The 26,986-nt window shown below is 34.9% G+C and overlaps 1 protein-coding gene across 1 annotated transcript in view; it reads left to right on the top strand.

The window, feature by feature from the left end:
- LOC100376308 (uncharacterized) overlaps positions 1-26,986 on the top strand; it is a 138,905-nt gene that overhangs the window by 29,021 nt on the left and 82,898 nt on the right. Inside the window, exons 31-83 of the mRNA XM_085502838.1 lie at positions 412-534; positions 871-993; positions 1,154-1,276; positions 1,433-1,672; positions 2,159-2,275; positions 2,485-2,607; positions 2,702-2,818; positions 2,921-3,043; positions 3,137-3,253; positions 3,383-3,505; positions 3,703-3,825; positions 5,163-5,285; positions 6,206-6,328; positions 6,711-6,833; positions 7,353-7,469; positions 8,157-8,279; positions 8,564-8,680; positions 8,786-8,908; positions 9,363-9,479; positions 9,996-10,118; positions 10,367-10,489; positions 10,684-10,806; positions 10,955-11,077; positions 12,064-12,180; positions 12,842-12,964; positions 13,286-13,408; positions 13,509-13,631; positions 14,558-14,680; positions 14,923-15,048; positions 15,283-15,405; positions 15,557-15,679; positions 15,879-16,001; positions 16,188-16,310; positions 17,371-17,499; positions 18,035-18,151; positions 18,453-18,575; positions 19,101-19,223; positions 19,508-19,630; positions 19,974-20,096; positions 20,541-20,663; positions 20,791-20,916; positions 21,444-21,560; positions 21,853-21,975; positions 22,077-22,193; positions 22,411-22,533; positions 23,590-23,712; positions 23,959-24,081; positions 24,176-24,298; positions 24,780-24,902; positions 25,119-25,241; positions 25,822-25,950; positions 26,080-26,208; positions 26,622-26,744. Coding sequence (XP_085358964.1) covers positions 412-534; positions 871-993; positions 1,154-1,276; positions 1,433-1,672; positions 2,159-2,275; positions 2,485-2,607; positions 2,702-2,818; positions 2,921-3,043; positions 3,137-3,253; positions 3,383-3,505; positions 3,703-3,825; positions 5,163-5,285; positions 6,206-6,328; positions 6,711-6,833; positions 7,353-7,469; positions 8,157-8,279; positions 8,564-8,680; positions 8,786-8,908; positions 9,363-9,479; positions 9,996-10,118; positions 10,367-10,489; positions 10,684-10,806; positions 10,955-11,077; positions 12,064-12,180; positions 12,842-12,964; positions 13,286-13,408; positions 13,509-13,631; positions 14,558-14,680; positions 14,923-15,048; positions 15,283-15,405; positions 15,557-15,679; positions 15,879-16,001; positions 16,188-16,310; positions 17,371-17,499; positions 18,035-18,151; positions 18,453-18,575; positions 19,101-19,223; positions 19,508-19,630; positions 19,974-20,096; positions 20,541-20,663; positions 20,791-20,916; positions 21,444-21,560; positions 21,853-21,975; positions 22,077-22,193; positions 22,411-22,533; positions 23,590-23,712; positions 23,959-24,081; positions 24,176-24,298; positions 24,780-24,902; positions 25,119-25,241; positions 25,822-25,950; positions 26,080-26,208; positions 26,622-26,744 — 6,600 coding nt within the window. The remainder of the gene's footprint in view (positions 1-411; positions 535-870; positions 994-1,153; positions 1,277-1,432; positions 1,673-2,158; positions 2,276-2,484; positions 2,608-2,701; positions 2,819-2,920; positions 3,044-3,136; positions 3,254-3,382; positions 3,506-3,702; positions 3,826-5,162; positions 5,286-6,205; positions 6,329-6,710; positions 6,834-7,352; positions 7,470-8,156; positions 8,280-8,563; positions 8,681-8,785; positions 8,909-9,362; positions 9,480-9,995; positions 10,119-10,366; positions 10,490-10,683; positions 10,807-10,954; positions 11,078-12,063; positions 12,181-12,841; positions 12,965-13,285; positions 13,409-13,508; positions 13,632-14,557; positions 14,681-14,922; positions 15,049-15,282; positions 15,406-15,556; positions 15,680-15,878; positions 16,002-16,187; positions 16,311-17,370; positions 17,500-18,034; positions 18,152-18,452; positions 18,576-19,100; positions 19,224-19,507; positions 19,631-19,973; positions 20,097-20,540; positions 20,664-20,790; positions 20,917-21,443; positions 21,561-21,852; positions 21,976-22,076; positions 22,194-22,410; positions 22,534-23,589; positions 23,713-23,958; positions 24,082-24,175; positions 24,299-24,779; positions 24,903-25,118; positions 25,242-25,821; positions 25,951-26,079; positions 26,209-26,621; positions 26,745-26,986) is intronic.

Raw genomic sequence — 26,986 nt, 5'->3', positions numbered from 1 at the left:
ACCAACCTACTTTTGATCTTAGAGATTGATTGAAAAAATTCCATTTTAAATGTTGTATAACGATTAGTATCATGTAATGTGTATTATTTTATAATTATGTTGAACTAATAGTTATAACTATTTTATGTCTGGCAGCTGTTCATGTAAAACATCAAATTTTGCATTTGATATGCATTTATTGTCGCTTGATATAAATACGGGGTGTAGATTTCGTAGCTACATAGGTATAAATATGGTCACTATTTTCAGGGTTTGCTGGTACCGTTTTAAATATAATACTACAGTACGTAATAGAACGTGTATTTTTAAACACATGTTGTATGTACGGTATAACACATTATTGTTCTGAAGCTATCTAAAACAATTAAAAACGTTTTGAAAGTAATATTTGCATTATTTTACTATGTGCAGCCGTAAACCAGTGTCAACCCAGTCGTTGTCTGAATGGTGGTGTTTGCAATCCCACTGCTGGCTCCTGTATTGACTACACATGCAGTTGTACAGGCTGTTTTACAGGACCAAACTGCGAAACATGTAAGTTTGCCATTCTTAATAAAACATATTATTATACATCTGTCATCGTAACGCCATAAGATACAGCGTGCCATCATTTTGCGGTATTTCACTGGGTATCTTCATCCTACCATATTAGGAAATGAGCGTTCTCTAATAATAAGGTTATTACGAGGATACCGCAAAGTGTGCACTCAGACAGTACGCCGTCGCATTGACCTCCGCTGCGTATCGGTCGCTTTACTGTCTTCGTGCATACTTTTTGGTATGTGACACACGGTACAGTGTTACAAATGACACTGTTAGTGGAATAGTTGGAAAATAAACATGTTAATTTTTAATCATTGTCATTGACAGACGTGAATCCATGTTTACCGAATCCGTGCCAGAATAGCGGATTCTGTATCCAGTCATCAGGTGATTGTTCGGCATATACCTGCAGTTGTCAATCCTGCTATACTGGCGATCAATGTCAAACAAGTGAGTAGTTGTTACCCGAATTATAATTATTATTAATATAATTATTTTCCAATTATCGCAATAATAGTATACACATGCATAGACCAAATAATAGATGCTAGTTACAGCCAGCTGTATTATTACGTGTACTAGATACCTTTGTTATTGCTTGATTCAACAGGAATTGATCCGTGCGGTAGCAATCCGTGTCAGAACAACGGAGTTTGTCAAAATGTCGGTGGGTCGTGCTTCGCATACAGCTGTACCTGTACTGGGTGTTATACTGGCCAAAACTGTGAAACGCGTAAGTATATAATACCAACGCGCATGCGTCGGTTTTGAGTTATTGATGCGTACGATTAATTCCAGAAGCATTTTTAAGTTTCTAATTTGTTGTAATCGGATACACAACACAATTCAGTATAGACTAAATTCATCGATGTGAAATATTTTCTTCCAGTTCAAGCCCCATGTCAGGCCAATCCATGTCTCAACAACGGCCAATGTTCGCAGGTGAGCTGCACGTCGCGTACCTGTGACTGCGTCGGTTGCTACACGGGAAACTCCTGCGAGACCTTGATGGACCCGTGTCAGCCTAACAGATGTGCTAATGGAGGTATATGTACTGCAACTCCAGGTTCATGCACAGATTTCTCCTGCACGTGTTCTACATGTTTCACCGGTGATCTATGTGAACAACGTAAGTAAGACTACAATCTCCGTTGCTATACGTAAGTGCGCAAGATTCATTGTTTGAGCAGTGTTGTCGTCTAATGTTATCGTGTTTTTTTCGCATTTTTCATCGTCTTACAATATATAATTACCTAATAATGTCATCATACGAGATAAGTTACGTTTGTTTTCAACAAGTTTATCAAAATGCAACAGATTATAACGTCGTATATTGACAGACTCCCAATATGCCTCCGCTTCCCTAAATTATTACTTGAAATAAAATGCTTTTAAAATGTTTTTGATATGGGTCCCATGCCACGTATGCACAGCTGGTAAAATGTATTGTTATTTTTACCTGAAATTCGAACGCATGTTCTGGGACGATCATCGACCTTGTTTGCATTTCGTAAAGTTTCGTGTTTTTTGTTTATTTGAATGCCACTGGTTATAGCTAACCTTTAAAATCAATTGCAATGTGACTAGTTTATAATTAACGTCTTACGTGTTACAGGACTCGACCCATGTTCACCAAACCCCTGCCAAAATAGTGGATATTGTACCCAGTTAACGTGTACGCAATATCAGTGCGGTTGTCAACAGTGCTACACCGGAACACAATGCGAGACACGTAAGTATCATTCACAACTTCCATTCCTTCTTATAGTGTTTTTTCCTATCACAACGTTTGTCCTAAGTTGATTAATTGATTTACGAATTGTTTGTGTTATATGGTATTTGTCAGGCATACGACATACACAAACGCTGTATTTTTTAACTTGTTATCAATATACATATATTCCAGAACATTAGTTCTAATATAGCATTTGATAATTTTAGGAATTGATCAGTGTGCAAGCTTTCCATGCAGCAATGGGGGAACGTGTGTGCCATTCCAGGGATCCTGTACCATTTTCAGCTGCACGTGTCCCGGATGTTACTCCGGATTTACCTGTGATACACGTGAGTTCACATTTCAATAGTAATACCGTTACGATATTCTCCCAAACACGAACAAACCAATTATACAATGATATTTATTGTTATTCGATTTCAGTGCTCAACCCGTGTAGTCCTGATCCATGCCTCAATAATGGTGTGTGCAACCAAGATTCGTGTACAAGTTATTCTTGCACGTGCCCTGGTTGTTACACTGGTGTGACATGCGCAACATGTGAGTAACGCTTTCATTTTATAATTGCTATTATACAAACCCGTTTATACCCGTTTATATCTCGGCATGATGCTTATTTGTGTTATTCTTTGTCATTTCCAGTATTGGATCCATGTCAACCAAATCAGTGTCTTAATGGTGGCCAGTGTTCTGCTGTACAAAACTCATGTACGAACTACCAATGTCAGTGTCAGGGCTGTTACACCGGAGACAGATGCGAACAAGGTATACATATGTATGTACATACATATTTAAATTGTGTCCGTGTATAAACCTGTGAGTGTTGTATAATGTTCGATAAATATCTCTTTTTCACAGCGATGTTGCCATGCCAACCAAATCAGTGTCAGAATGGTGGTGTATGTATACAGACGTCTTGTACTGATTTTCAGTGTCGGTGTCAAAATTGCTACACAGGAGAGCTATGCCAAACAAGTAAGAATACTTAATTAATATTTAAAACCCTCATAATAATTGAAAAAAGCAGCAATTAGTAACGATCAGTTCACTGACAACTATTAAATACTAATAATCTGACGTAATTCCACCTTTACTGTGTTACAGGACTTGACCAGTGTACTCCAAACCCATGTCAGAATAACGGCATATGTCAGCCTTCGCCTGGGTCATGTACCCTTTATTCTTGTTTCTGTCAGGGTTGTTATACTGGTAACAATTGCGAACAAGGTAAGTAACAAACACACATTCGTAGTTTGGTAAACTGTATTCAAATATAATACTTACGCCCACCCTTTATTGATGGACTATGATAAGATACTGATTTCCGTTTATTGGCCAAATTATCGATTTTTTTTCACGGAAAACTTCGCACTTACTGAGTTTGCTTGTTGGTCATTGCTGTTGTGTCTAATTGTTGTTTACAGAAATCGATCAGTGTAGTTCAGCTCCGTGTCTAAATGGAGGCACGTGCTCGAAGATTCCCGGGTCATGCACGGCCGTTAACTGTCAGTGTTCTGGGTGCTATGTTGGCCAGTTTTGTCAGACACGTAAGTTGCTATATTGTTGGTTGTAAACCTATTACTTCACTTCACTTCAAAGTTAGTTTACAAGCTTGCTAAATTGGTGGATTATTGATTTTTCCGCTGAAATCAAAACACTTCCGCCCATGATCGGTTACCAACCGTGCCCCACGGTAGGGGTTACTCGCCAGACATATAAGGACTTTTAGCCCAGGGCACAGTCCCTCTATATATAAGAGGGACTGTGGCAAGAGGGTTAGAAAAATGTTATGCAAAATCATGAAAATAATAAAGATAAGCTGTCAGCTCCACAGAAAAATTGACCTGATTATTTTATTTCATTGACGAATTGAATTTATTATGTTGCTCAAAAGTTCAGTAGGTCACTTTTAAGTACTCGTGAGTAAGCGTTCGGTAACAATAGTGTAGACACGACAGCTCAAACAGGAAACGAAAAACCCGCAATTTTCACAACCTTGATGTGGACCAATCAAAACACTCCTCGTGCGTTGCTACTTTTCGTTGACGATAGAATATAACAACGCATGCGCACTTATATTTTGACGAAGATGGTAAAAACATTCTCGTAGGTTTTCCATTCAAGGTATGCTCGTGTGTTTGCCAGATGTACATAGAAATTAGGTTTTATATTACCTGATAGACGAAAATCATTAGAGGTTGCTTGTGTCAAAGTGTTTTTGGTCTTCCTTAACCGCCCCGGGGGTAGAGGTAAAAATAAGAGACAACGAGGGACTTCAATTTCTGTGGTGTTGTGACGTTCAGACATACCGTATCCCATGTTTGATCTGTTGCTGTTGGTATAGTACATAGACCGACCGAGTCGTGCACATCACTGAGGTAGACCCAAACTTTTTGAAAACCACGACTACTTGGAATTGACTGATCGGTGTCCGCCGAACTCGGCCAGTTTTGAACTCGGCCAATGGTTGAAGTCGGCCAAGATATATGTTAATCATGGGATTGGAGGTGTGACTGACCTTATTCCCTATATGTCACACTGGACTGCCACAACGGAACTGATTTAATGGCCAAATTATTCCCGGGTAGCCTCATCGGTTTGTCAGGTTTCAGATGCATTTAAACTACTGTAAAACACGTCTTTTTAGCTTGCATCTCATTTTAGCTAATTTAGATAACCTGTAATTTTGCTAATTCAAGATGTTGCTAATTTAGAATAAAGTATATTATCACAATGAGATTGTTGACACTTTAGATAAATTAAGAATATGTTAATTCATGTATTAAACCAAATTCGCTAAAATGGCATGTAGCTATTTCAATGTGTTTTACAGTATATTGTTGAACAGTATTTAACAATATTTATTGTATTTTACCTATAACAGTTCAAGATCCTTGCCAGGGTTCACGATGTGCAAATGGCGGTACTTGTGTCCAAATACCCGGTTCCTGCGTCGACTACACTTGTATGTGTCCCACATGCTACACCGGTAGAAGCTGCGAGATATGTAAGTCGGTACATTTATATATTCGCACTCACACAATGGACAATTTTAATTCTCTTCAATTACAATCACATTAAAGGGTGGTGGTCGCCTCCCCACACATGCGTGACATTTGTGTTGATAAACATCGATTTTCCCACAATCCAATTAAAGCGCGTAGGTCGCCAAGCAGCGTGTGTTTGAATTTCATGTAAATAAACAATGTATTTTACACGCGTTGTATACGTTGCTATGAGTCCCATATCGAACAGAACGCGGCGTGACGACCACCGCCCTTTAAGATACACAAAGAGAAAACAAGAATATTTTTTTGTTATCACATGTGTATTTATCCTTGACTTGGGAATATATATTAATATATATATTTTAAATTTATTGACACAACACTGATTTACTGTAAATATTAAATTATTCACTAGTTTTTGATTTTGCTATTTTTGCAGGTTAGTAAAACTTGCTAAATGAAATTTACATAAACATGTAAAAAAAGAATAAAAATCATTGTTTCCTGCCAAGTTGTGAACTTAAAACACAGTGGAATTGCTCAAAACAAATTATATGGTTTTACAGTATCAGTAAGGTCACTATAATAACTACAAAACAAAATTAATAACAATGAAAAAAATAGTTGTATAATTTAGTATGAATATATAACAATATATCAATGCAGATATACAAATAGTTTATGGGGAAAAGGGTTAGTATTTGTATGTACTTCACAGACTTCATGACAATTTTTGGTTATAATTGGCAGGAAACTTCTGACCCAGATATCTTATGAATATTTTAACTGCTGCATTTTGTAATATGAGACATTTCACTTTATACGTCAAAGACACTAAGTGTAATTATTCTTCATGTACGAACAGTATTTTACTTTTGAAGCCATAATTTATAATTCTTGATGTTCTTTGTTATTGTAGTTATCAATCCATGTGACTCCAGTCCTTGTCGTAATGGTGGTATCTGTCAGCAAGTACAAGGATCCTGTGTGTTGTATACCTGTTATTGCACAGGCTGCTACACCAGTACCAATTGCGAAATATGTAAGTACCACATACTAGCTGTCACACTAATTAAAACAAAAATCATCAAATGCATATTCATCCTTGCTCTGATGAAAATAATCAGTCACATTGATATATTACGTGAGAAAAAAATGTTTCCAACAATGTTGAACTAGCTTTTTACTAATAATTCTCTGGTCAGACCATGGAGCTCCATGGTCAGACTGATAAAGACGGGTTAGGATTTGTTATGCAATTGTCTATGCTACATTTTACTTTGATCAGTGTTACATTTTTTCAAAATTATCTTTAATTCCCAAAATGAAGTTTAACATTTATAATTTTCATGAATGTTTCTGACATGACTGCAACTACTAATTTTTAGAATAAATTATCAATGATTATTTTTTAATTTTTACAGTGATGAATCAGTGTGATCCCAACCCATGTCTGAACAGTGGTACCTGTAATCCTATTGCTGGTACCTGCACAGGCTTTAACTGTTTTTGTCCTGGCTGTTATACAGGCAATATGTGTGAAACATGTGAGTAACATGACTTTGTTTCCAGGGAAAACTTACATTTAGAAAACAAGTAACTTTTTAATGCATTCAAAACTCAAAAAAATTCAAATTCAGTTGCCCTTGCTGGCAATTGTTTATTGAAGGTGTGGCTATGCTAATGAGTGCTGTTAATCAGTTTTATATCCTAAAGTATGTTTACAGAATCCCTCAAAGTTTATTTACACTAATCTTCAGAAGCATCAATGTATTTAGCATTCCAGTTAGGAACACAGACATTCTGTATGGAGCTAATACGGAAGATATGAACAATGTGGCATTGACATATTTTTGAACACTTATTTCAAAGCTGACATTTAGGAAAATCTTTTTAATTCATTTTACAAACTTCAATAATTGCTATACTGATTCTATAATATTCACATACGCCATGATATTGTTATTTTAGCACAACAACAAAAATAATATGTATAATATAACATTGATTATACTAACATGTTTTAGTTAATATTTGTGGTTTGTTATTCATGTTTTTTGTTTCAGTACTGGATCCCTGTGAACCTAACAGGTGTCTCAATGGTGCTACTTGCCAAGCCACCAATTGTAACCAGTATACATGTATATGTGCTGATTGCTATACGGGACAGAGCTGTGAATCAAGTAAGTCTATACATGGAACTATAAACCCCGGGGTTTATAGTTCCATGGTCTATACAAACTTCAGAAGTCAAATATCTAGGCTATTTTGTGGTCTACGTGACATGGCTGTTTGATCATCTTCTTATCATAATGGCAATTTATTGCGCTATTCTGGCATCAAGAACGCCTGGTCAATCACAAGTATCTGTAGACATTAACCAAGATTCCCCCAAAGTCACATTCGATAGTGAATGAATGAAATTGGCCTTCCCATTCAGTCTGTGGTGCACTCAATGGAGTATCGGTTGACTTGCTTTTGGTGTTCAGCCTAAGATAGAATTTGAACTCGGGTCTACAAATTATATGTTCAATGCAACAATGACTACGCTACCGGTGGCTGGATTTGTTAACATTGATGTCTAAGGAGATAACTATGTCCATGAATTTGTTTCGTACACCTAACCAGCAATATCAATGGCTAATTGGCTACATTGCAAGCATTATTGCTTTTAGAATAAAAAAACAATTATATTATGTTTTATGGTAATTATCGGATATACAAATGCAAAATAATATGTGGAACAATAAACTTCATTTTAACTATCTTATTCATCAGGTGTATACTTCAAATAATGTGTTTTTGTGGTTGATTCATAATGGTCTGCAGTTTTCAGTTTATTACTCATGCCTGTTCTTTGTGTTGTCCAGGAATCAATCCATGTCAACCAAATCCTTGTTTCAATGGTGGCTTTTGCCAACAATCTGACAATGGTTGTGTTGCGACTACGTGTATTTGCAGTGGGTGCTACTCCGGCGACCTGTGTGAGACTCGTAAGTCACATATATTTTCTTTATAAATATTACAATGTGTCAGTATTTGGTTTTTAGTGTAACACAATTTAATTACATTTACATCATAACATATTTGTAGTTTCTTACAAAAAATTAAGATTATCACCTGGATTTTTATATTTTTTTAATTCACTGTACAACATCACAACTTTCACGATATACATTAAAATCTCTGTCAAAGATCCAGTGGAAAATAATCATTCATTACATTCATTCTTTTCTGATCAATGTTTTTTTTTTCTACGTTATATTCCGGTTGATAGTCCTAAATCCCTGCGAGCCAAACCCTTGCCAGAACGGTGCTGTCTGCCTGCAACAATCATGTTCCACCTATCAGTGCCAGTGTCAACAATGTTACACTGGTACCAACTGTGAAACCAGTAAGTTTTTATTTTCAACATTGGCTTTAACTTAAAGTATATGATTTATCATTTATTCAGAAATCATTTACCATGTAATCTAACTGAAATGGTGTTTTATTGAAGGGCTTGACCAGTGTAGTCCAAATCCTTGTCAGAATGGCGGAACATGCCAGCCTATTCAGGGTTCCTGTTTTATCTATACGTGCAGCTGTGATGGATGCTATACTGGACGTGCATGTGATGTTTGTGAGTATTTTAGTTGGTTATGATTCTTTAAAGTAATAAATCTGAATTATTTTCTTCAGATGAGTTTGTCTATTATAAAGGCTGTCATTTTTAGAATCACTTGGCTTATGAGCAATTCCTTCACTGAAACTTTTGTGTCAGGTGGGTTCAAAAATGTGGAAAACAAAAATGATTCTACCAGGGTAATTGCATTTCATAGTATCTCGTTAGTTTTAGTTAATGTGATTGTCAATTAAATTGTGAAATGTTGTAATGCTTGGATATACATCTTTCTCTCTCATAAGCCAAATTGAATGCAATCTGATAAAATATTTGTAACTGAAACTCATTATACAAAATATGTTGCCACATTCCCTGACATGCTGCAAGCCTGGTATTCCTGAATTCAGGTGGATTTCTTTATATGCACACTACGAGGTCTACCAAGAATCAGTGATGTTTCTCTTTATTTCAGTACAAAACCCATGCGCACAGAATCCATGCTTAAATGGTGGTACTTGTAATCAACTGACATGTACAACATATCAGTGTTCCTGTGTGGGATGCTACACTGGAAGCAACTGCCAACAACGTAAGTATATTCAGTTATTTTATTTCCACACACCACCTGCTGAAAGCCTTTACGGAAAACCAAATATGTTGAAAAAACTGGTAATTAGTAGTTTTTGAAGGGTAAACTGAATATGGAATGAAGTATTGATGCATAGAAGCATAGTTTGCGCACAGTTACTGTGGTCTACACATACACACGGTGGCTGATGTCTATGCTGTATTATATAGATTTCATTACCAGCATTCAGAAAAGTCGAACAATGATCAAAAATCACATTTTGTGACTTGACAGTCAAAATCGGAGCATTTTTGAGGGGATGAGCGCTTTGCCAAACATAACCGCAAAAATAGAAATGTCCCAAAGGTGAAGGTTTGGTACTTAGTCAGGCATGGTCATTACCGGTAAGTCAGACAAGTGCTGTATGTATGGAATTATCTGGAAAGTTTCGTAAATTTGAGCATTTGTTTTATTTTTAAGCTATTCAAATTAATTTTCCAAAACTGATAAATTATCTTCTATTTTTTTCATCCACAGTTCAAAATCCTTGCCAACCTAACCGATGTCTGAATGGTGGTGCCTGTATTGCCATAGCGAACTCGTGTACAGATTTCATGTGCCAGTGCTCAGGTTGTTACGAAGGCGACGTTTGTGAAACATGTAAGTGTGCTTTCTTATAAACTTGCAGAAAACTACTCTATCTCAAGTGATTGATCCACAGTGGCAGTTTGTTTCTTCTACATTTCTCATCGTTTTTATAAAAAATTGAATTATTGTTACTACCAGCTGTGATTTAGACCATTATTGTATGCCTGTAGCTTTCCATCTTATCTTCAGTACTCCATTCCCCCTCCTCCCACACCAAACATTATCATAAATTCCACTGCATTTTCCATATTTCATTCCAGTCATCAACCAGTGCAGTCCAAATCCTTGTCTAAATGAGGGATTCTGCATTCCGGTAGCTGGCACATGTGATCAATTTAGCTGCTACTGCCAGCAATGTTGGACGGGTTCTGAGTGTGCTACAGGTAATTCTTTCAGCTTGTTTAACCCTTTACATTCAGTTCAAAGTCTAGACAGTAAATTTACTGTAAGATGACATGTGTTTTTCTCTATTAGTTGACATGCATAGACCTAATAGCTTATCATCAAAATTTTTACTCTCGAAGTAATTCATCATTTTCTGCTGTACAATAACATTTTACAATATTGTATACTACAGCGATTGATCAGTGTTCTCCGAATCCTTGTCAGAACCAGGGTGTATGCTTTGCCCAGACAGGATCTTGTTTACTTTACACTTGTCAGTGTACAGAATGCTTCCAAGGACTCACCTGCACAACTCGTAAGTACAAATGATATGCACCTGTGCCTGTAGTTACTCACGCTCACTCCAAAGGCTGGTTAATATTATAATTGTACTTTTACATTTCTATCATTGCTATATTTTTCGCAGTGTCTTGTAATAATATTGTTTGCATTAATCTTTGTAGCCGTGAATCAGTGTCAACCAAATCCTTGTCAAAGCGGTGGTGTCTGTATACCAACTCCCGGTTCCTGCACAGATTTTACTTGCCAGTGTACTAGCTGCTATACTGGAAATATTTGTGAAACATGTAAGGGTTATTTTCATTTATTTGAAGAGCCAGTTTTATTTACTCGTGAGGCATACTGTGAAAGATGCTTGGCCTTAGTGATGCTATCGTAAAATTTCAACTACTTTGAAAAATTACAGTCGAGGTTTTAGAAATTACGATGAAGTTTTGAAGTGGTCAAGTAAAAATTAGTGATTACAAAAATATTAGATAGCATATATGGTGCATATATATATCGGTATTTATTTTCAGAAAGCAGATTGTCCATCAAAAATCAATAACTTGCAGTGTGAGCATTGTTAAAGAGTTTATTGCATGCATAGGTAAAATTATTAGTCTGTTGGAACACATTAAGTTGAAATCACTCTTCACTCTTATCTTCTTTGTTGAATGCAAAGCAATTTCCACAATGATGTTTTCTTGCATGATTTGACCTGCAAACAACGTCCTTTGACCTAATATGTCCTGTTATTAACCAATCAAAATGCTGTGTTGTATAGATGCAGTTCCCCATTATTTCACAAAGCCATTCTGGTATCACAATGTGGAAGTGAATTATCAATGTCGAATATGATCTGTTGAAAAAAACAGCATAGTTTTTTTACGAAATGGTACATGTAATTAGCAACTTTAAGAAACTGGTAATTAAACTGAATATGGAATGAAGTATTTACCATCTTTCATAGTTGTTAACAGCAAAGAACTACTGTAAAATACTCTGTTTTCGCTTGGAATTAATTTTCGCTGAAGGAATGATTCAGTGAAAATAAAATCCAGTGAATATACTTTTATTCCTATATTTTACATTCAACTTATAAAAAATCAGTGAAAATAAATTCTATACATAACACCCACAAAATCTTTTCAGCGAAAATTAATTCCAGTATTTTACAGTAAATAAAGCAAATCAAGTTATAAGTAAAAAAAAAAATGAAAACCGGTAATCATTAACAACTTTATTAATTGTGATGTCGACTATAATATGAATACATTAATTTTTGTTTTAGATCTGAACCCATGTCAACCAAATCCTTGTCAGAATAATGGTTTTTGTCAGCAAGTGTCATGTCTTGTGTATTCATGCCAGTGTACAAGCTGCTATGAAGGTGACGAGTGTCAAATATGTGAGTATTATATTGTCAGTAAAGCAGCAATTAAATGTAATCTGCTGCTTTTGTCTAGCTAATGTAAAATCAGTGAGTAACTGATAAGGTGATTTGAGTGACAAGCTCAGGCAACAAGTGTTGGTCAGCATACCCGCAGCATTTAATTAATGTCTTGTGAAATCAAAAAGTAAGAGTATTGGTAACTACTGAGTATTGTAACTACACTTACAGCAAATTTAAAAAAAAAATGAAGATTTCACAGAAATACAAATGTTGCTCTGCCTCTTAAATTAAATTTTACATTACTTGACAAGATTGTGCGTTGCGGTACTTAACATTACAAGATTGTTCATTACGGTACTTAACATTACAAGATTGTGTGTTACTTAACATTACAAGATTGTGCTTTACATGGCATTACAAGATTGTGTGTTATTTGACATTACAAGATTGTGTGCTACTTAACATTACAAGATTGTGCATTACATGACATTACAATATTGTGCATTACTTGAAATTACAAGATTATGTATTACTTGATATTACAAAATTTTGCATTACTTTCGATTACATTATTGCATTATTTACATGAATGTGTATTACTTGACATTACAAGATTTCACATTATTTAATGAAGTAAAAGTGACATTTGCTTTTACCTATTTTTTTTTTTAACCAGTGAAAAATCAGTGTGAGCCCAATCCTTGTCAAAACAGCGGCATCTGTTCTAAAGTAGCTGGGTCTTGCGTTGCTTTCAATTGTCAATGTCAATCGTGTTATACTGGTGGTTCTTGTCAAACACGTAAGTACCTTTAGTTATCACATAAGCAACAGACATTATTGCTCTGGTGTAAACATTATCAACATGTCAACACGTCAAAGGAAAGCTAGAGTGGGTGTGGTTCCCTGAAATTGTAATATGGATCATTAGTATGGATGTTGAAATACTGAAATTATATTTATTATTATCTGGCAATTACAAATAATTTTTCAATGTCATAATTATTATTTTTTCAGCTTTGGGCTTTTTGATTTATATTATAATGTTTTGAAGACTTGATTTGAAACAGCCACATAATAATAAAATTTGTACTTATTGTCTACAATTGTTTTGTTTTTTCAGTTCTTGATCCTTGCCAACCGAATCGTTGTCTGAATGGGGGTGTATGTTCTGCGTTAGATGGTTCCTGTACTGAATTTCAGTGCACATGTCCAGAGTGCTTCACTGGAAGTTTCTGTGAACAGCGTATGTATGAGTATATAAACAAAAAAATTTTTTTTTTTTTTAATTACCATTCTAACTATTTGTTATTTGGTATAAATAAAGTATTTCAATTTCTTTCCAGGCATCAACCAATGTCAGCCAAGTCCATGTCTAAATGGTGGTTACTGCCAGCCTGATTTCCAGGGTTGTGTGGCCTATACGTGTTTTTGTGTCAACTGCTACACTGGTGATAACTGTGAAACATGTAAGAATAGTCCTCAATTAATGTGCAATATTACAAAAGATTAGAAGATACAAAAGAACCGTTATGATATTAATGTTAGAAAATTTGGCACAATGCATGATGCTGAACATTAATATATTTAAAAAAATGTCATGATCTAAATTAGCCCACATTTTAGCTGAATTAGCTATCTTTGTTCTAAATTGGCTGACATATTAGCTTAATTAGCTATGGTATATCTTGCTCTAAACTAGCCTAAATATTAGCTAAATTAGCTATATATTGATCTAAATTAGCCTACATATTAGCTAAATTAGCTATAAGTTGATCTAAATTAGCCCACATATTAGCTGAATCAGCTATATCTTGTTCTAAATTAGCCTACATTATAGCTGAATTAGCTATATCTTGATCTAAATTAGCCTACATTAGCTGAATTACCGATAGCTATCTTGATCTAAATTAGCTGATATATTAGTGAAATTAACTACCCTAGATCTACCGGTAAATTAGCCTACATATTAGCTATTATCTTAATAATAATAATAATAATAATAACTTTATTTAATTAAGCGCAACAATTCCAACATATGAAGATCAAAGGCGCTGATACAATAAACAATCAGTCAAATATTAAAAGCACATTTAAATAAGTGCGTTTTCAGTCTGGATTTAAAAATGTCTACTGAAGGACTAGAACGAACAGACAGAGGTAATTCATTAAAAAGTTTAGGACCTAAATTTTCAAAAGCACGGTCTTGATCTAAATTAGCCTACAAATTAGCTGAATTAGCTATCTTGATCTAAAACTGTGTCCCCATCAGTTTATAAGGAAGCTGACAACTTTTTTCCAAGCCTAACATGGCAAAAATAAAGCCATGTTTAATTGTACACAAAAAATAAAACATATAAGGCTACATATTTTGAATAATGCCTTTTCTTTACAGTGATTGACCCATGCCAAGCAGCTCCTTGTCAGAATGGTGGTACCTGCGTTAAGAGTGGTTCATCATGTAACTCCTACCAGTGTATCTGTTCTGGCTGCTATACTGGAAACAACTGTGAAACACGTAAGAGTTACTTACCACTTTCTATATTGTTTACCCCATATGCTAATCAGTGAACCACTCGCAAGTGCTTTCAACAAATTTCATTTTTGTTCTTGAAAACTGATAAATTGATCAATGATGGGCATAACACATACATTTACTGTGCTTGTTTAACAGTTAATTTTTTTCCTTGTTTTTTATTTTATGTATATAATCTAGGTTACGCTCATGTGCATGTAATTATGTGTTTTGATTTGTTGCAGTACAAAACCCATGCAGTCCAAATCCATGTTTGAATTCTGGTGTGTGCTCACAGAGAGCTGGTTCCTGCACTGATTATTCCTGTGTATGCCCTGATACCTGCTGGACAGGAACCACTTGTGCGATTCGTAAGTAATGTTGTAATGTGCATTAGTGAGTTTTAACCCTTTCACATTCAAACTTTCTTGCCCAAATTTCTCTGCACTCCTACTCTTCAATATTTCTGGAAATGAACCCTAATTTTGGAGCCAACAGAAAAGATTTGAGTCAATTTTCAGTTTTTTAAGTGTTCTCATAAAACCATAGATATAAAAGAATACATTGCATGTTTTTATGTAATTTTATTATTTTTTTTTCTGCAGGTGTGAATCCCTGTGATGGTAACCCATGTCTGAATGGTGGCATCTGCATAGGAGACCAGAATACGTGCCAGGATTTTTCATGTCAGTGTACTGGTTGTTTCATTGGTGACTCTTGTGAAATAGGTATGAGTTCAATTATCAGTGATTTCAGTAGATTTCCCGCACTGTGGACCACAAGCCTTTGATTCCATTTATCTGATTTCAATATGCTATATGATGTTAAGAGTAAAAGGAGAATAAACAAATTTTATTTTTAATGTTTGTCTACTTTCAGCTCAGAATCCATGTCAGCCGAACCCATGTCAGAATAGTGGTTTCTGTATACCAGAACAAGGTTCATGTACAGACTTCAGCTGTTATTGTCAGCAATGCTTTACTGGGTTTGACTGCAGTACTAGTAAGCACCATTACTTGTAATATATTTTAGTAGAGTTCCTATCATTTGCATAGGACATTTACAGTAGTTCAACTATTAAAATAACAAAGCCAGAGTTTGTTCTGTCGCACAGTTATGCATGTCTTCTATACCCACACTTTCTGTGATTACACTTGTAGGAGGTAGCAAGTATTAAAGTTATTTATTTCTATCATAACAGGAATTGATCAATGTTCTCCGAACCCATGTTTGAATGGTGGTATTTGTGTAGCTCAAGCAGGCTCCTGTAATTCGTATAGTTGTCAATGTCCTGGCTGCTATACCGGTCCTAACTGTGAAACATGTATGTATTATTAATTCACAAATCAATTATTATATTTTCAGGTGAATGCATTTTATAATTAATATTAATAATTGCAATTTTATTGATTATATAGAGAGAGTTATTTTGTGAGGAAGTGTTATTGAAGTGGCACATCCACTGTGTATTGGCAAAGCAAAATCTTACTTGTTTTCTTTCCCTATTCAGTGTTGAACCCATGTCAGCCAAGTCAGTGTCAAAATGGTGGAACCTGTAGTCCTGTTCCAAACTCCTGTACGGATTTCACCTGTTCATGCCCGGGCTGCTACACTAGTGTATGGTGTGAATCACGTAAGTGAACTTCATCATTTATTCTACCTGCCTCCTATCATTAATATAAACCTACTTATCAGATTTAGTTGGATATGGATATTATATTAAGGATATTATAAACTGTATAAAAACCTCAAAGATAATTGACTGAGGTGTATTTGGTGGGACAGATTGCTTTGATTCTTTACCGTTCCAACTGATTGAGTGCATACTTTGTGGTATTACCATGCTGTTAGATGTAATGGTAGAATTGTCAAACAAATATTTAGTAAAATTGTTGCAGGTAATATTAGCATTGTTGAACTGTGTGCTTTCTATATTTGGACATTCACCTCCAAATAAGGAATGGTGTAGATACAATCATGTGAAATGCAGTGCTTCAAAAGTGTTGCAAAGTATCATGGATTACAGAGTATCAGATGTGTAGCATCAGATTATGTGGAGATGTTTATGGTACCGCATTTGCTTTATTTATGCATCTCCAGTAGAATCACATGTAAACCTACAGTTACTTGAATTGTATACTGGATAGTTAAAGCGAGAGGGTTGTCACCTGCGCACTTGCGGGGAATGGAGTCCAGAAGGATGATAACAACACATGCAAAGGCTCATAGGTAGACACTTGTTTGTAAACAATGACATGCTATGGCCATCTGACGCATTCACAGGGGATAACTCTCCCGCTTTAAAATTATTATTTGTTTTGACCATACACACACCTCTGTGATTCATGTAAGCACATGTGCTTCTAATAGAGCAAATATAGCAGTAGTATCTGAGGTTAGTGTGGTTGTGTACTATTCTCATTCAACCTTACATGTATTTCAATTTTGTAGAACTTTTTCATATTGCACTGCGTCTGATATCTTGAAAGTATCACTGATTTTCAATTCAGAATGCAGACACACCAGTTGTTACAGTTTAATTGTAACATGTCTCACTTTAACTGACTTACACTGACAGATGAATAATTACAAAACTAGTATATAATTTTTTTATTCATGTTTGTAGTGAATGATGTTATTACTTTTTAGTGAATGCTTATATGAAACCATTTTCGTTTTTTTTTCTTTTTAAGTAATCAACCCATGTCAGCCGAATCCCTGTTTGAATGGAGGGTATTGTGGATCTCTGAGTGTACCAGGAAATTGTAACGCTTACAGCTGCACCTGTACTGGCTGTTATACTGGTACACTGTGTGAAAACTGTAAGTATAGTGTTTGCTGTTTGCTTTTTATAATTTAATTTACTTGTAAACTGCTTAAATTTCGTAAAACAAATAAAAATTGCAAAATTTCGTTGGCACTTAAAATTTTACTAGGTTGAAATCGTTGAAGGGTAATATACCGGTAAAAATTATTTCAGAATATGAATGTAAGTGGCCCTTCTAAACTGAGTTAGATTTGTACAAAATAGACACTCACTGAGTTAGAAGGCTTTGTTTGTTTTTGAAGATTACTTTGTAGGTAAGTTTGTCTAAGGAATAATAATTTTATGTATTTGCAAAATGAAATATTTGGATCAGTCAGAGCTGGATATCTAATTATAATATGTCCTTTTTTTAGTAAAAAGAAAATCATTTTCACGCATTTTATGTTTTTAACTTGTTCTAGCTGTGTAGTTTTACAACTTTTCAAAGCTGGAATGCAAAATTCTTGAGATTTGCGTGATTTGTTATTGTGAAATGTCCTGACTTTAATATAATTTATTCTGTGAAACATGTTTTTATTTTCATGCTGCAGTGTTGAACCCTTGTTCGCCCAATCCATGCCAGAACCAAGGTTTCTGTCAACAGTTAGGTTGCCAGCAGTACACATGTTCATGTCAACAGTGTTACACAGGACAAGACTGTGTCACTCGTAAGTACAGATTATTATCATTAAATATCATTTCACTGTGAATTTCATGACATGTTGTCCTCACGACCGCTATTATATCATCAAATCACAGAAATTATTATCATTATTACCGTACTTCGCTATCTTGGATCTTGGAAGAAGTTCCTAGTGCAGATGTATGTCTTTGTGGTGTTGTTGTCCACGTTGTTAGTATCATTCAATTTATTAATTGTTGTTTTACCTGCCAATGATAATGTAGTTTTATTTTGATTAGATTTTCATTCAGTTTTAGTGATCACATAATTTTTTGTTTTTAATTCAGGAATTGATCAGTGTGCTATTAATCCATGCATGAATGGTGGAACATGTGTACCTTTCCCTGGTTCATGTACTTTGTATAGTTGTCAGTGCCCAGGATGCTACACTGGACAGTCCTGCGAACAATGTGAGTTTTCCAACTTTTTGTAATTAGTGTTGACAATTCTTACATATTGTGATCAAACATTTTCAATATTCAGTTACTGTCACCGCCATATAAGTTGCTGACTGGTTTGCTAAGCACGCCTGGAGATAATTGTTAAACGATTTGAAAAATTGGGTCAAATCAATCTGGGGGACTTTCAATTTATTTCATTCAATTGTATAAATTGTTATATAATAACCAAATAATAATTATCCAAACTGACGCATTTAGAAATGTCAGGATGCAGTCGCTGGTATATGACATAAGGTTCGTGAATGCGGACATTTAGCCGAATAGTGCACCCTCATAAAAACAGTGCTAAACGTATGATGCACATAGAACAATATGGTGGCAATAGTAATATTGTGGAAAGATGCAGACAATACAAAGACTGCTTTGTAAAACATGATATTTTGTGCCAGGCAAAGTTGAGTGGCGTTGAATTTAGGATTGAATGCCGTACTAAAACTTGATTTTTAAATTTATTTTTTAACAAAATTTTTCTAGTATTGAACCCATGTCAGCCGAATAGATGTCTGAATGGTGGTATGTGTATCCAAGTAGCTGGTTCTTGTACCGATTATACATGTCAATGTAGCGGGTGTTACGAAGGAGACTCATGTCAACAGCGTACGTATGACCTGAATTACAGTCAACGATTTTAATTACTTTTATTGATTTATTAATTTTTTCAGTGAAGTATGCTAGTTATTGATTCATTAATTTTTTTAGTGAAATGTGTCAGTTATTGATTTATTGATTTTTTATTTAGTGAAATATGCTGGTTATTGATTTATTAATACTTTATTTAGTGAAATATGCTATTTAATTTCAATACAGGATCATTTTACAGTATTTGATAATATTTGATTTTCACTGAATCTTATGAATAATGATGTTTTTTTCTCTTCCAGCAATCAATCAGTGCCAGCCTAATCCATGCTTGAATAACGGAAATTGTCAACAAGTACAGAATTCATGTACAGACTATACATGTTTCTGTGCTCGCTGCTTCACAGGAGATAATTGTGCTATTGGTAAGACTTACCCTTCTTCTATCATTTCTCATTTTATAATTACAATTTTGAGAGATTTTCTATATTATTTATAACAACTGGACACAATTTCCATTTTGAATTAGACTGCGTCTGATATCACTTAGTGTAATGTATAAAAATTGCACATTGTCTGTCCTTGTAGTCTTCCTCGTAAAACAAATTGTCATTGCATTCAATTATTTGATTTATTACCGGGTACTTATCTGATTGGAGGTGGTTTGAAACAATTACTTGTAGCAAGGTTATATTAAATACAAGGAATCACAACCTTTCTGTTACATACCCGCTATATACAAGATATATTTTATTTTCCTGTCTGTAGCTATTGATATCTGTACACCCAATCCGTGTCAGAATTCTGGAATCTGCGCACCATATCCAGGATCCTGCACCTCATATTCATGTACATGTGTCGGGTGCTTCACTGGATTCAACTGTCAAACTCGTGAGTATATATTTATATCAATTTATCATGTTCAATCTTGTATACAATAATGATTTAGTAGGATTGGTCACTTCAGTCCTGTCTGTCCAAATGGTCACCCTGGATTAGATCCTGTCTGTCCAAATGGTCACCCCGGATTAGGTCCTGTCTGTTCAAATGATCACCCCACATTAGGTCTTAGTTCCAAATGGTCATCCCACATTAGATGTTGGATCCAAATGATCATGTTGATTGTGATTTTGAAAATATTCTGGGCAGGGCTGTTTACAGATAGATTATGATAGATGACGATAAAGCCAAATATGCATAACATCAAATTTGAAGGAGGCAATTATATATTAGGTACCTTTTTATTTGCTTTGGTATACCTTGTAAATGCAGTATTGCATAATACAGCTATTGTTTTTGTCCACTTCATGTTTAAAATGTTGTGTATATTTTCAGCTATTGACCAGTGTGTACCCAATCGTTGTCTGAATGGTGGCATATGCATTGCTACTGTGGGTTCCTGTACTGATTACACCTGCCAATGTCAAGGTTGTTATAGCGGTCAAAACTGTGGATCATGTAAGTTCTTTCTCTTAATATTAATATTTCCATTAGTAAAATATGTATAAAATGTTGATTTCCTTTTTTGTAATATCACTTGAATTCATTTTAATTATATATTTATTTGTGTTGATTTAATTTATAGATATCAACCCTTGCCAACCCACCCCATGTCTTAATGGTGGATACTGCCAGCCTTCTCAGACAAATGCTTGTACGGAATATGTTTGTACTTGCAGTGGATGTTATACTGGGCCTACATGTGCCACATGTAAGTTGACTTACTATCAAATTTGATTTTAATGATTCTGACAAATTAGCAGCTTTTTCTTACGACATGCCAGCAGAAACATAATTTTCTGCTGCCATAAAGTCTAACTTAGTCTCATAATATGTAGTGTTTAACCTTTTCACCACCAGAATTTCTTACCAAAATTTGTCTGCACTTTTTTTCTTATATTCTTCAATTTTTGTGGAAATGAACTCTAATTTTGGAGCCGACAGACAAAATTCAAGTCAATTTTCAGTTTTTACACAAAAAATTGGGCTATTTTTTTCCCAATCTTCTGAAGGGAAGTGCAGACTATGAATGGGACCATTTTGTGAATTTGTGATGAATAGAGGGAACTACCGGTAGTGGTAAAAAGGTTAACATGCATCAAATATATTCAAATAATTTATACATCTACTTAATCTGAGACCGTTTAGTTTATGCATACCTGTCATCAATCACTATCGATCTGACAGTGTTTAAGTCACAAAGGGTAAACATTGGAATACATTTATTTTTTCTTTCAGTATTGGCTCCTTGTCAACCGAATCCGTGCGCCAATAATGGCTTCTGCCAACAGACATCATGTGAAACTTTCCTTTGCACCTGTACTGGTTGTTACACTGGTGATAAATGTGAAACCTGTAAGTATTTTAGAGCTTAGCTCAGGAAGATTTGTACCAAACTACAACAATGACATGTGGAATCTTTTAAATTCCACTACCAAATGAAACTTGTCTGTTATACAGTACATGTATCAGTCGCCCATAGAACTGTTGTCGTACAACATTGGTTACTTATCTAAATATGGTTCGCTTAGGCTTAATCTCAAAGTGTTTTTTAATTCTTATTTTATTACATTCCTGCCTGAAATGAATTGTTAAGATCTCATTATTATTATTATTATTATTTTTATTATTATTATTATTATTATAGTGCTTGATCCTTGTGCCAGTGATCCATGTAGGAATGGCGGGGATTGTCGACCACAACCAGGATCATGTACCGCATATACCTGCGTATGTGATAATTGTTACTCTGGACCCAATTGTAACATTTGTAAGTGTACCATTTGACTGGCTTATTATAATAATAAATTATCGTGTGATATATTTTGTACATTTGAAATTTGACATTGATGTGTTTTTATTTCATCACAGTATTGAATCCATGCGGAGCCAACCGATGTTTGAATGGTGGAACATGTGTCCAGACCAGTTGTACAGAGTTTGATTGTCAGTGTCCTGGTTGTTATATTGGTGACTTCTGTCAAACGTGTAAGTTGTTATTATAATGCATTGGATCTATGCCTTTTTTAATATTGAAAATCTACAAAATGGTCGTACTACCATGGTGGTTTGCAGTATTCCTACTAGTATTTATGTATGATTTCTTTACTGGATAGTGACAAACGTTTTACATATTATTTTCCCATTGGTACAAGTATCGGTAACACATAGAATTATTCCATGCTATTTATTTTGTATTTTTCAGTGCAAAATCCATGTCAGCCAAATCCATGTTTCAATAATGGTCTTTGCCTTCAGAAAGATGGTTCATGTACAGAATTTACTTGTCAGTGTGATAGCTGTTACACGGGTACTAACTGCATGCAAAGTAAGTTCTATTTACTTTAGCAATTATATGGGTTTGTTCAGTTTTCAAGAATTTGTTACAACAAGGGCAAATAACATAAGGGTATTTAACTGGTGTCATAACCACTTAAGATCCCATTTGACGCCATATAAATCACAAAAGCTTAAGACAAACATGAATTTCTAGAAATCACCAGGTTTTTTGCCACAGCAGTATAGATCAGGAACTTCTTAATTATCATAACAATAAATACATTCTATTGTGATGTAAATTAGTCTGGAACGAAATCAGAACATTTCTTGTCTACCTATGAAAATTGAGAAATGCAAGACTGTTCAATGTACTTGTATGTGAGCTTTTTTTCTGTTGTTTGTATTTTTTTCTCAATATACCTCAACACTGGATGAGTCTGTAAAAGAACTCAGGGTTCAAGTGGGGGGGGGGGCATCCGGGCATTTTCACTGCATGGCAACCATAGGCCGGTACTTTGGGATGGTTGTTGAGACTCCCCTGAACAGTGTAACAAGATTAGCCCTGCGTGTGTAACTCGTATAAATTTGATTGTTCAGGATTATTTCAAAGTTGAGCTCCTGTTGTTTTCTCAAATTTTCACCGGCTCTTCGTTCAGCGTCCGCGTTCTTCAGCAGTGCGCGCAGAGCCCATAGAAATACGTGGTACAGTGGTGCGCGTCTTAGCAACGTGGAACGTCTTGTGACGTAGCTCCGCCCCTGAGGATTGCCTTCTTAAATAACGTGATAACCTTACTCATTTGTGTTCTCAAACTTCTTCATCACAACTGGAAATTATGCACTTACAACTCATGCCTGATTTTCTTGACTTATCACCATACAACGTGCATTTTACTTATCTTATACATCCTTGATTGGACTTTTTTATTGGAAAATTGCTCATTAAAGCAAAATAATAATATTAGAAATTCACAGATTGTATTTTAGTCAACAGTAAACTTCTCTTTAAAACAATATATTTTATTATTAGAGTATATTAAATTAATGTATTTTTTTCCTGGATTTACATTCATAAATTTTAACTATAAGTAATTTTTTTTTCTTCAAGGAATTGACCAGTGTGCAAACAACCCATGTCACAATGGTGGTTACTGTCGACCGACTCAGAACTCTTGTGTAGACTTTACTTGCATTTGTCTTCAGTGTTTCACAGGATCAACTTGCCTGACGGGTAGGAGTTCCGCTTTTTCTTTAACTCCAACCTAACTATTTCATGCATATTCAGTTACAATTTTCCCACTTTTTAAATCATCCTCCATATCGAGTATACCCAATTATTTTGTTTTTATCACATTGACCATATTCAACAATACTGATTCTGTTTTCACTGCAAATTCACTGTAGAATCAAACAATTCATTGTTTGGAATCAGAACTATGTTGATTTACTTGGTAACTATTTTTTTTTTTTTTTCCAGCTATTGATCAGTGTTCACCAAATCCCTGCAGCAATGGTGGAACATGTGTAGCCCAAGCAGGCGACTGTACTATATACAGCTGTATATGCCCCGGATGCTACACTGGCTTTAGTTGTCAGTCATGTAAGTTCACACAATTTAATATTGTTTCATTTGTTTTATTTGTTTGTCTGATCCATGATATTTATCAGTTTTAGTTGTTGTTTTTTTTCCCTAGTGCTTGATCCTTGCCAGCCAAACCGATGTCTGAACTCAGGTGTTTGTAGTTCTCTTCAGGGGTCATGTACCGAGTTTGAATGTACATGTACCGGTTGCTACACAGGAACATTTTGCGAGCAATGTAAGTTTCACACAAATACATTGATTGTTATAATTTTAAACTTTGTTACCGTGCAGTACTCGCCATTCGTGCAATATTACCATAAATCTGTATTAGAAGCCACATCCCTAATAGAAGTCGCACCCATTCTTTTTGAACAATTGAGAACCAAAAATTCATCATTTCTCATATGTGTAGATGTTCTAATAGAAGCCACATCCACTCTGTTGCAATATACCATTTTAATAAAAGCCAGTTTGTAATACAGATTTTACAGTAGTACTAAAGACCAAACTTGAAACACACATTCAGGATGCCCGATCAATAATGTCGCCTAGACAATGGACAAAAATCAAGTCTGATCAAGGAATTTTGAATGAATTCACACATATCCAATAAAAATTATTTCTTGTCGGGCTGCCTGAATGCGCGTTCATCATCTAGATTTAGTTATAATTCCAGAACTTTTAACTATTTTTTAAACTGTTTCTTTTGTCCATAGTCATCAGTCCATGCACTCCCAATCCCTGTCAGAACAATGGTTTCTGTATACCAGTACAGAATTCGTGTGTACAGTTTACGTGTTCATGTCAGCCATGCTATACTGGGGACACATGTGCCACAAGTAAGTACACAATATGTTGACCATTATGTATGTATTAAACTGCATGATTTCATGTCAAGATAAATATACTATACATTGCTATGTACACATTTGCTACAATCCAGTGAAAAATATCACTAACAATTTAATTTTGTGATTCGCTTTCGAGAAACATCCCACATGAGTATATAAGGTATGAGGAATAAATTGTTTTTTTTGTGTCTGTGTGATATTTAGGAGTTGACCAGTGTGCCTCTTTCCCATGTATGAATGGTGGTACTTGTATACCTACTCCGGGATCCTGTACTTCATTTACATGCCAGTGTAATGGATGCTTCACTGGACCAACTTGTGATACATGTAAGTAAAGTCTCATCATAGACATTGCTTTGTTTTAGGAATATGACTTGTAAAGTATACCATAAACAGTTGTGAATTTTGGGGTTCAATTAAAAATCGGGAAATTTAATATCAGTAAAACATGTAAGTAAAGTCTCATCGAAGACATTGCTTTGTTTTAGAAATATGACTTGTATAGTATACCATAAACAGTTGTGAATTTTGAGGATCAATTGAAAATTGTGAAACTTAATAGCAGTAAAAATTTCTATGCTGTCCTATGATATGGAGTGTCAGTGAATTTCCTGAAATATTGTCTCCACTAATGCCATAAAATCATTAAAAAATTTGTAGCAGCGAGAATTAAACAGCTTACAGTAATTAGTATTAATGCTATTGAGAGCAGCCAATTGGAATTTTGGCATATCTACTGTCCATTGTAGAACACCCACATATATTGTACTGATATATTGTGTGTGAAAATATATGTATATATTATTCTTGTACTTATATAGTTTTGATGTTTAAAACTTAGGTCTGAAATCTTTGGGTCTGTCTTGCTATGTAAAATCAATTTGATTTGCAATTTTCCCACTTTTAGTGTTTGATCCATGCCAACCTGGTTTGAACCAATGTTTGAATGGTGCCGGATGCCAGATTGTCCAGGGAAGTTGTACCGCAGTCAGCTGTATATGCGCAGGCTGTTTCACAGGCCAGCTGTGTGAAACTGGTAAGTTTGAAATCATCAGTCTTGTCATCTGTCTATTCAATCACACGAAAACCATTTTAAGACTTTGACTGTGAGTGATCTTGTTGATTAACAAGAGAATAATAAATGTCATTTCTACCTGTCTGACAGCAATCAATCCATGCCAACCAAACCCGTGCCAGAACAATGGTTTTTGTTCATCAGATCAGCAAAGTGGTGACTGTGATGCCTACACCTGCACATGTCAGAATTGTTACATTGGTGATAATTGCCAAACAAGTAAGTTTGAGAAGTGATGTATATGTATAGTGCAGAAAACAGTTCCACTGCAGTGTTCTATATCAGCAATAATTACAAACTATATATTAAGTTTTTTCTAAAAATTCAATCATTTCAGACTAAGGCCCTGAGTGATTTTTGTTAAATTTACAGTTTTACACCCAAAATATAGCAAGTAATTAGAAATGTTACATGATGTTAGTTGCCTTTTTGCATGAAATGTTCTAAGCTAATTTCGAGACAAATGAATCTCTGCAATAACATGTTCTGTCACAGTAGTTGGAACAAATACGTTAATAAATGATGTTATTATTTCTATATAATATCTGTGACTGCTCAGTTATTTGGTTTTCGTTTTCCTCTTCTTAAACTATTCTTCAAATAAATAACATTCCACCCACTCTTATTAACAGGAATAAACCAGTGCTCTCCAAATCCTTGTCAGAATAATGGTATCTGTCAGGCCACGCCTGGTTCTTGTACTAGTCTCACATGTTTCTGTATAGGATGCTTTACGGGTTCAAACTGTGAAACAGGTATGGTTATTACTACTTGTAGTTATTTACTATTTCAGTGATGCTAGTTTAAATTTTAAAAATACTGATGATTTATTTTCTGTTCAAACTTGAATCTCAAATTGGTATTTGTCAGGATTGTAACGCTAACAAAATGCATGCATTTGCATTGACCCGAACTTGAATGTGATTATACCATCATTTTCACAATCGAACCACTATTTTGTAATTTCACTTGATTATAAAAAAGATTCCACTCTTAT

Source organism: Saccoglossus kowalevskii, chromosome 8 (assembly GCF_978046115.1).
Source record: "Saccoglossus kowalevskii chromosome 8, keSacKowa6.1, whole genome shotgun sequence".
In the NCBI taxonomy this organism is placed as follows: domain Eukaryota; kingdom Metazoa; phylum Hemichordata; class Enteropneusta; family Harrimaniidae; genus Saccoglossus; species Saccoglossus kowalevskii.
This window is presented reverse-complemented; position numbering and strand designations above follow the sequence as displayed.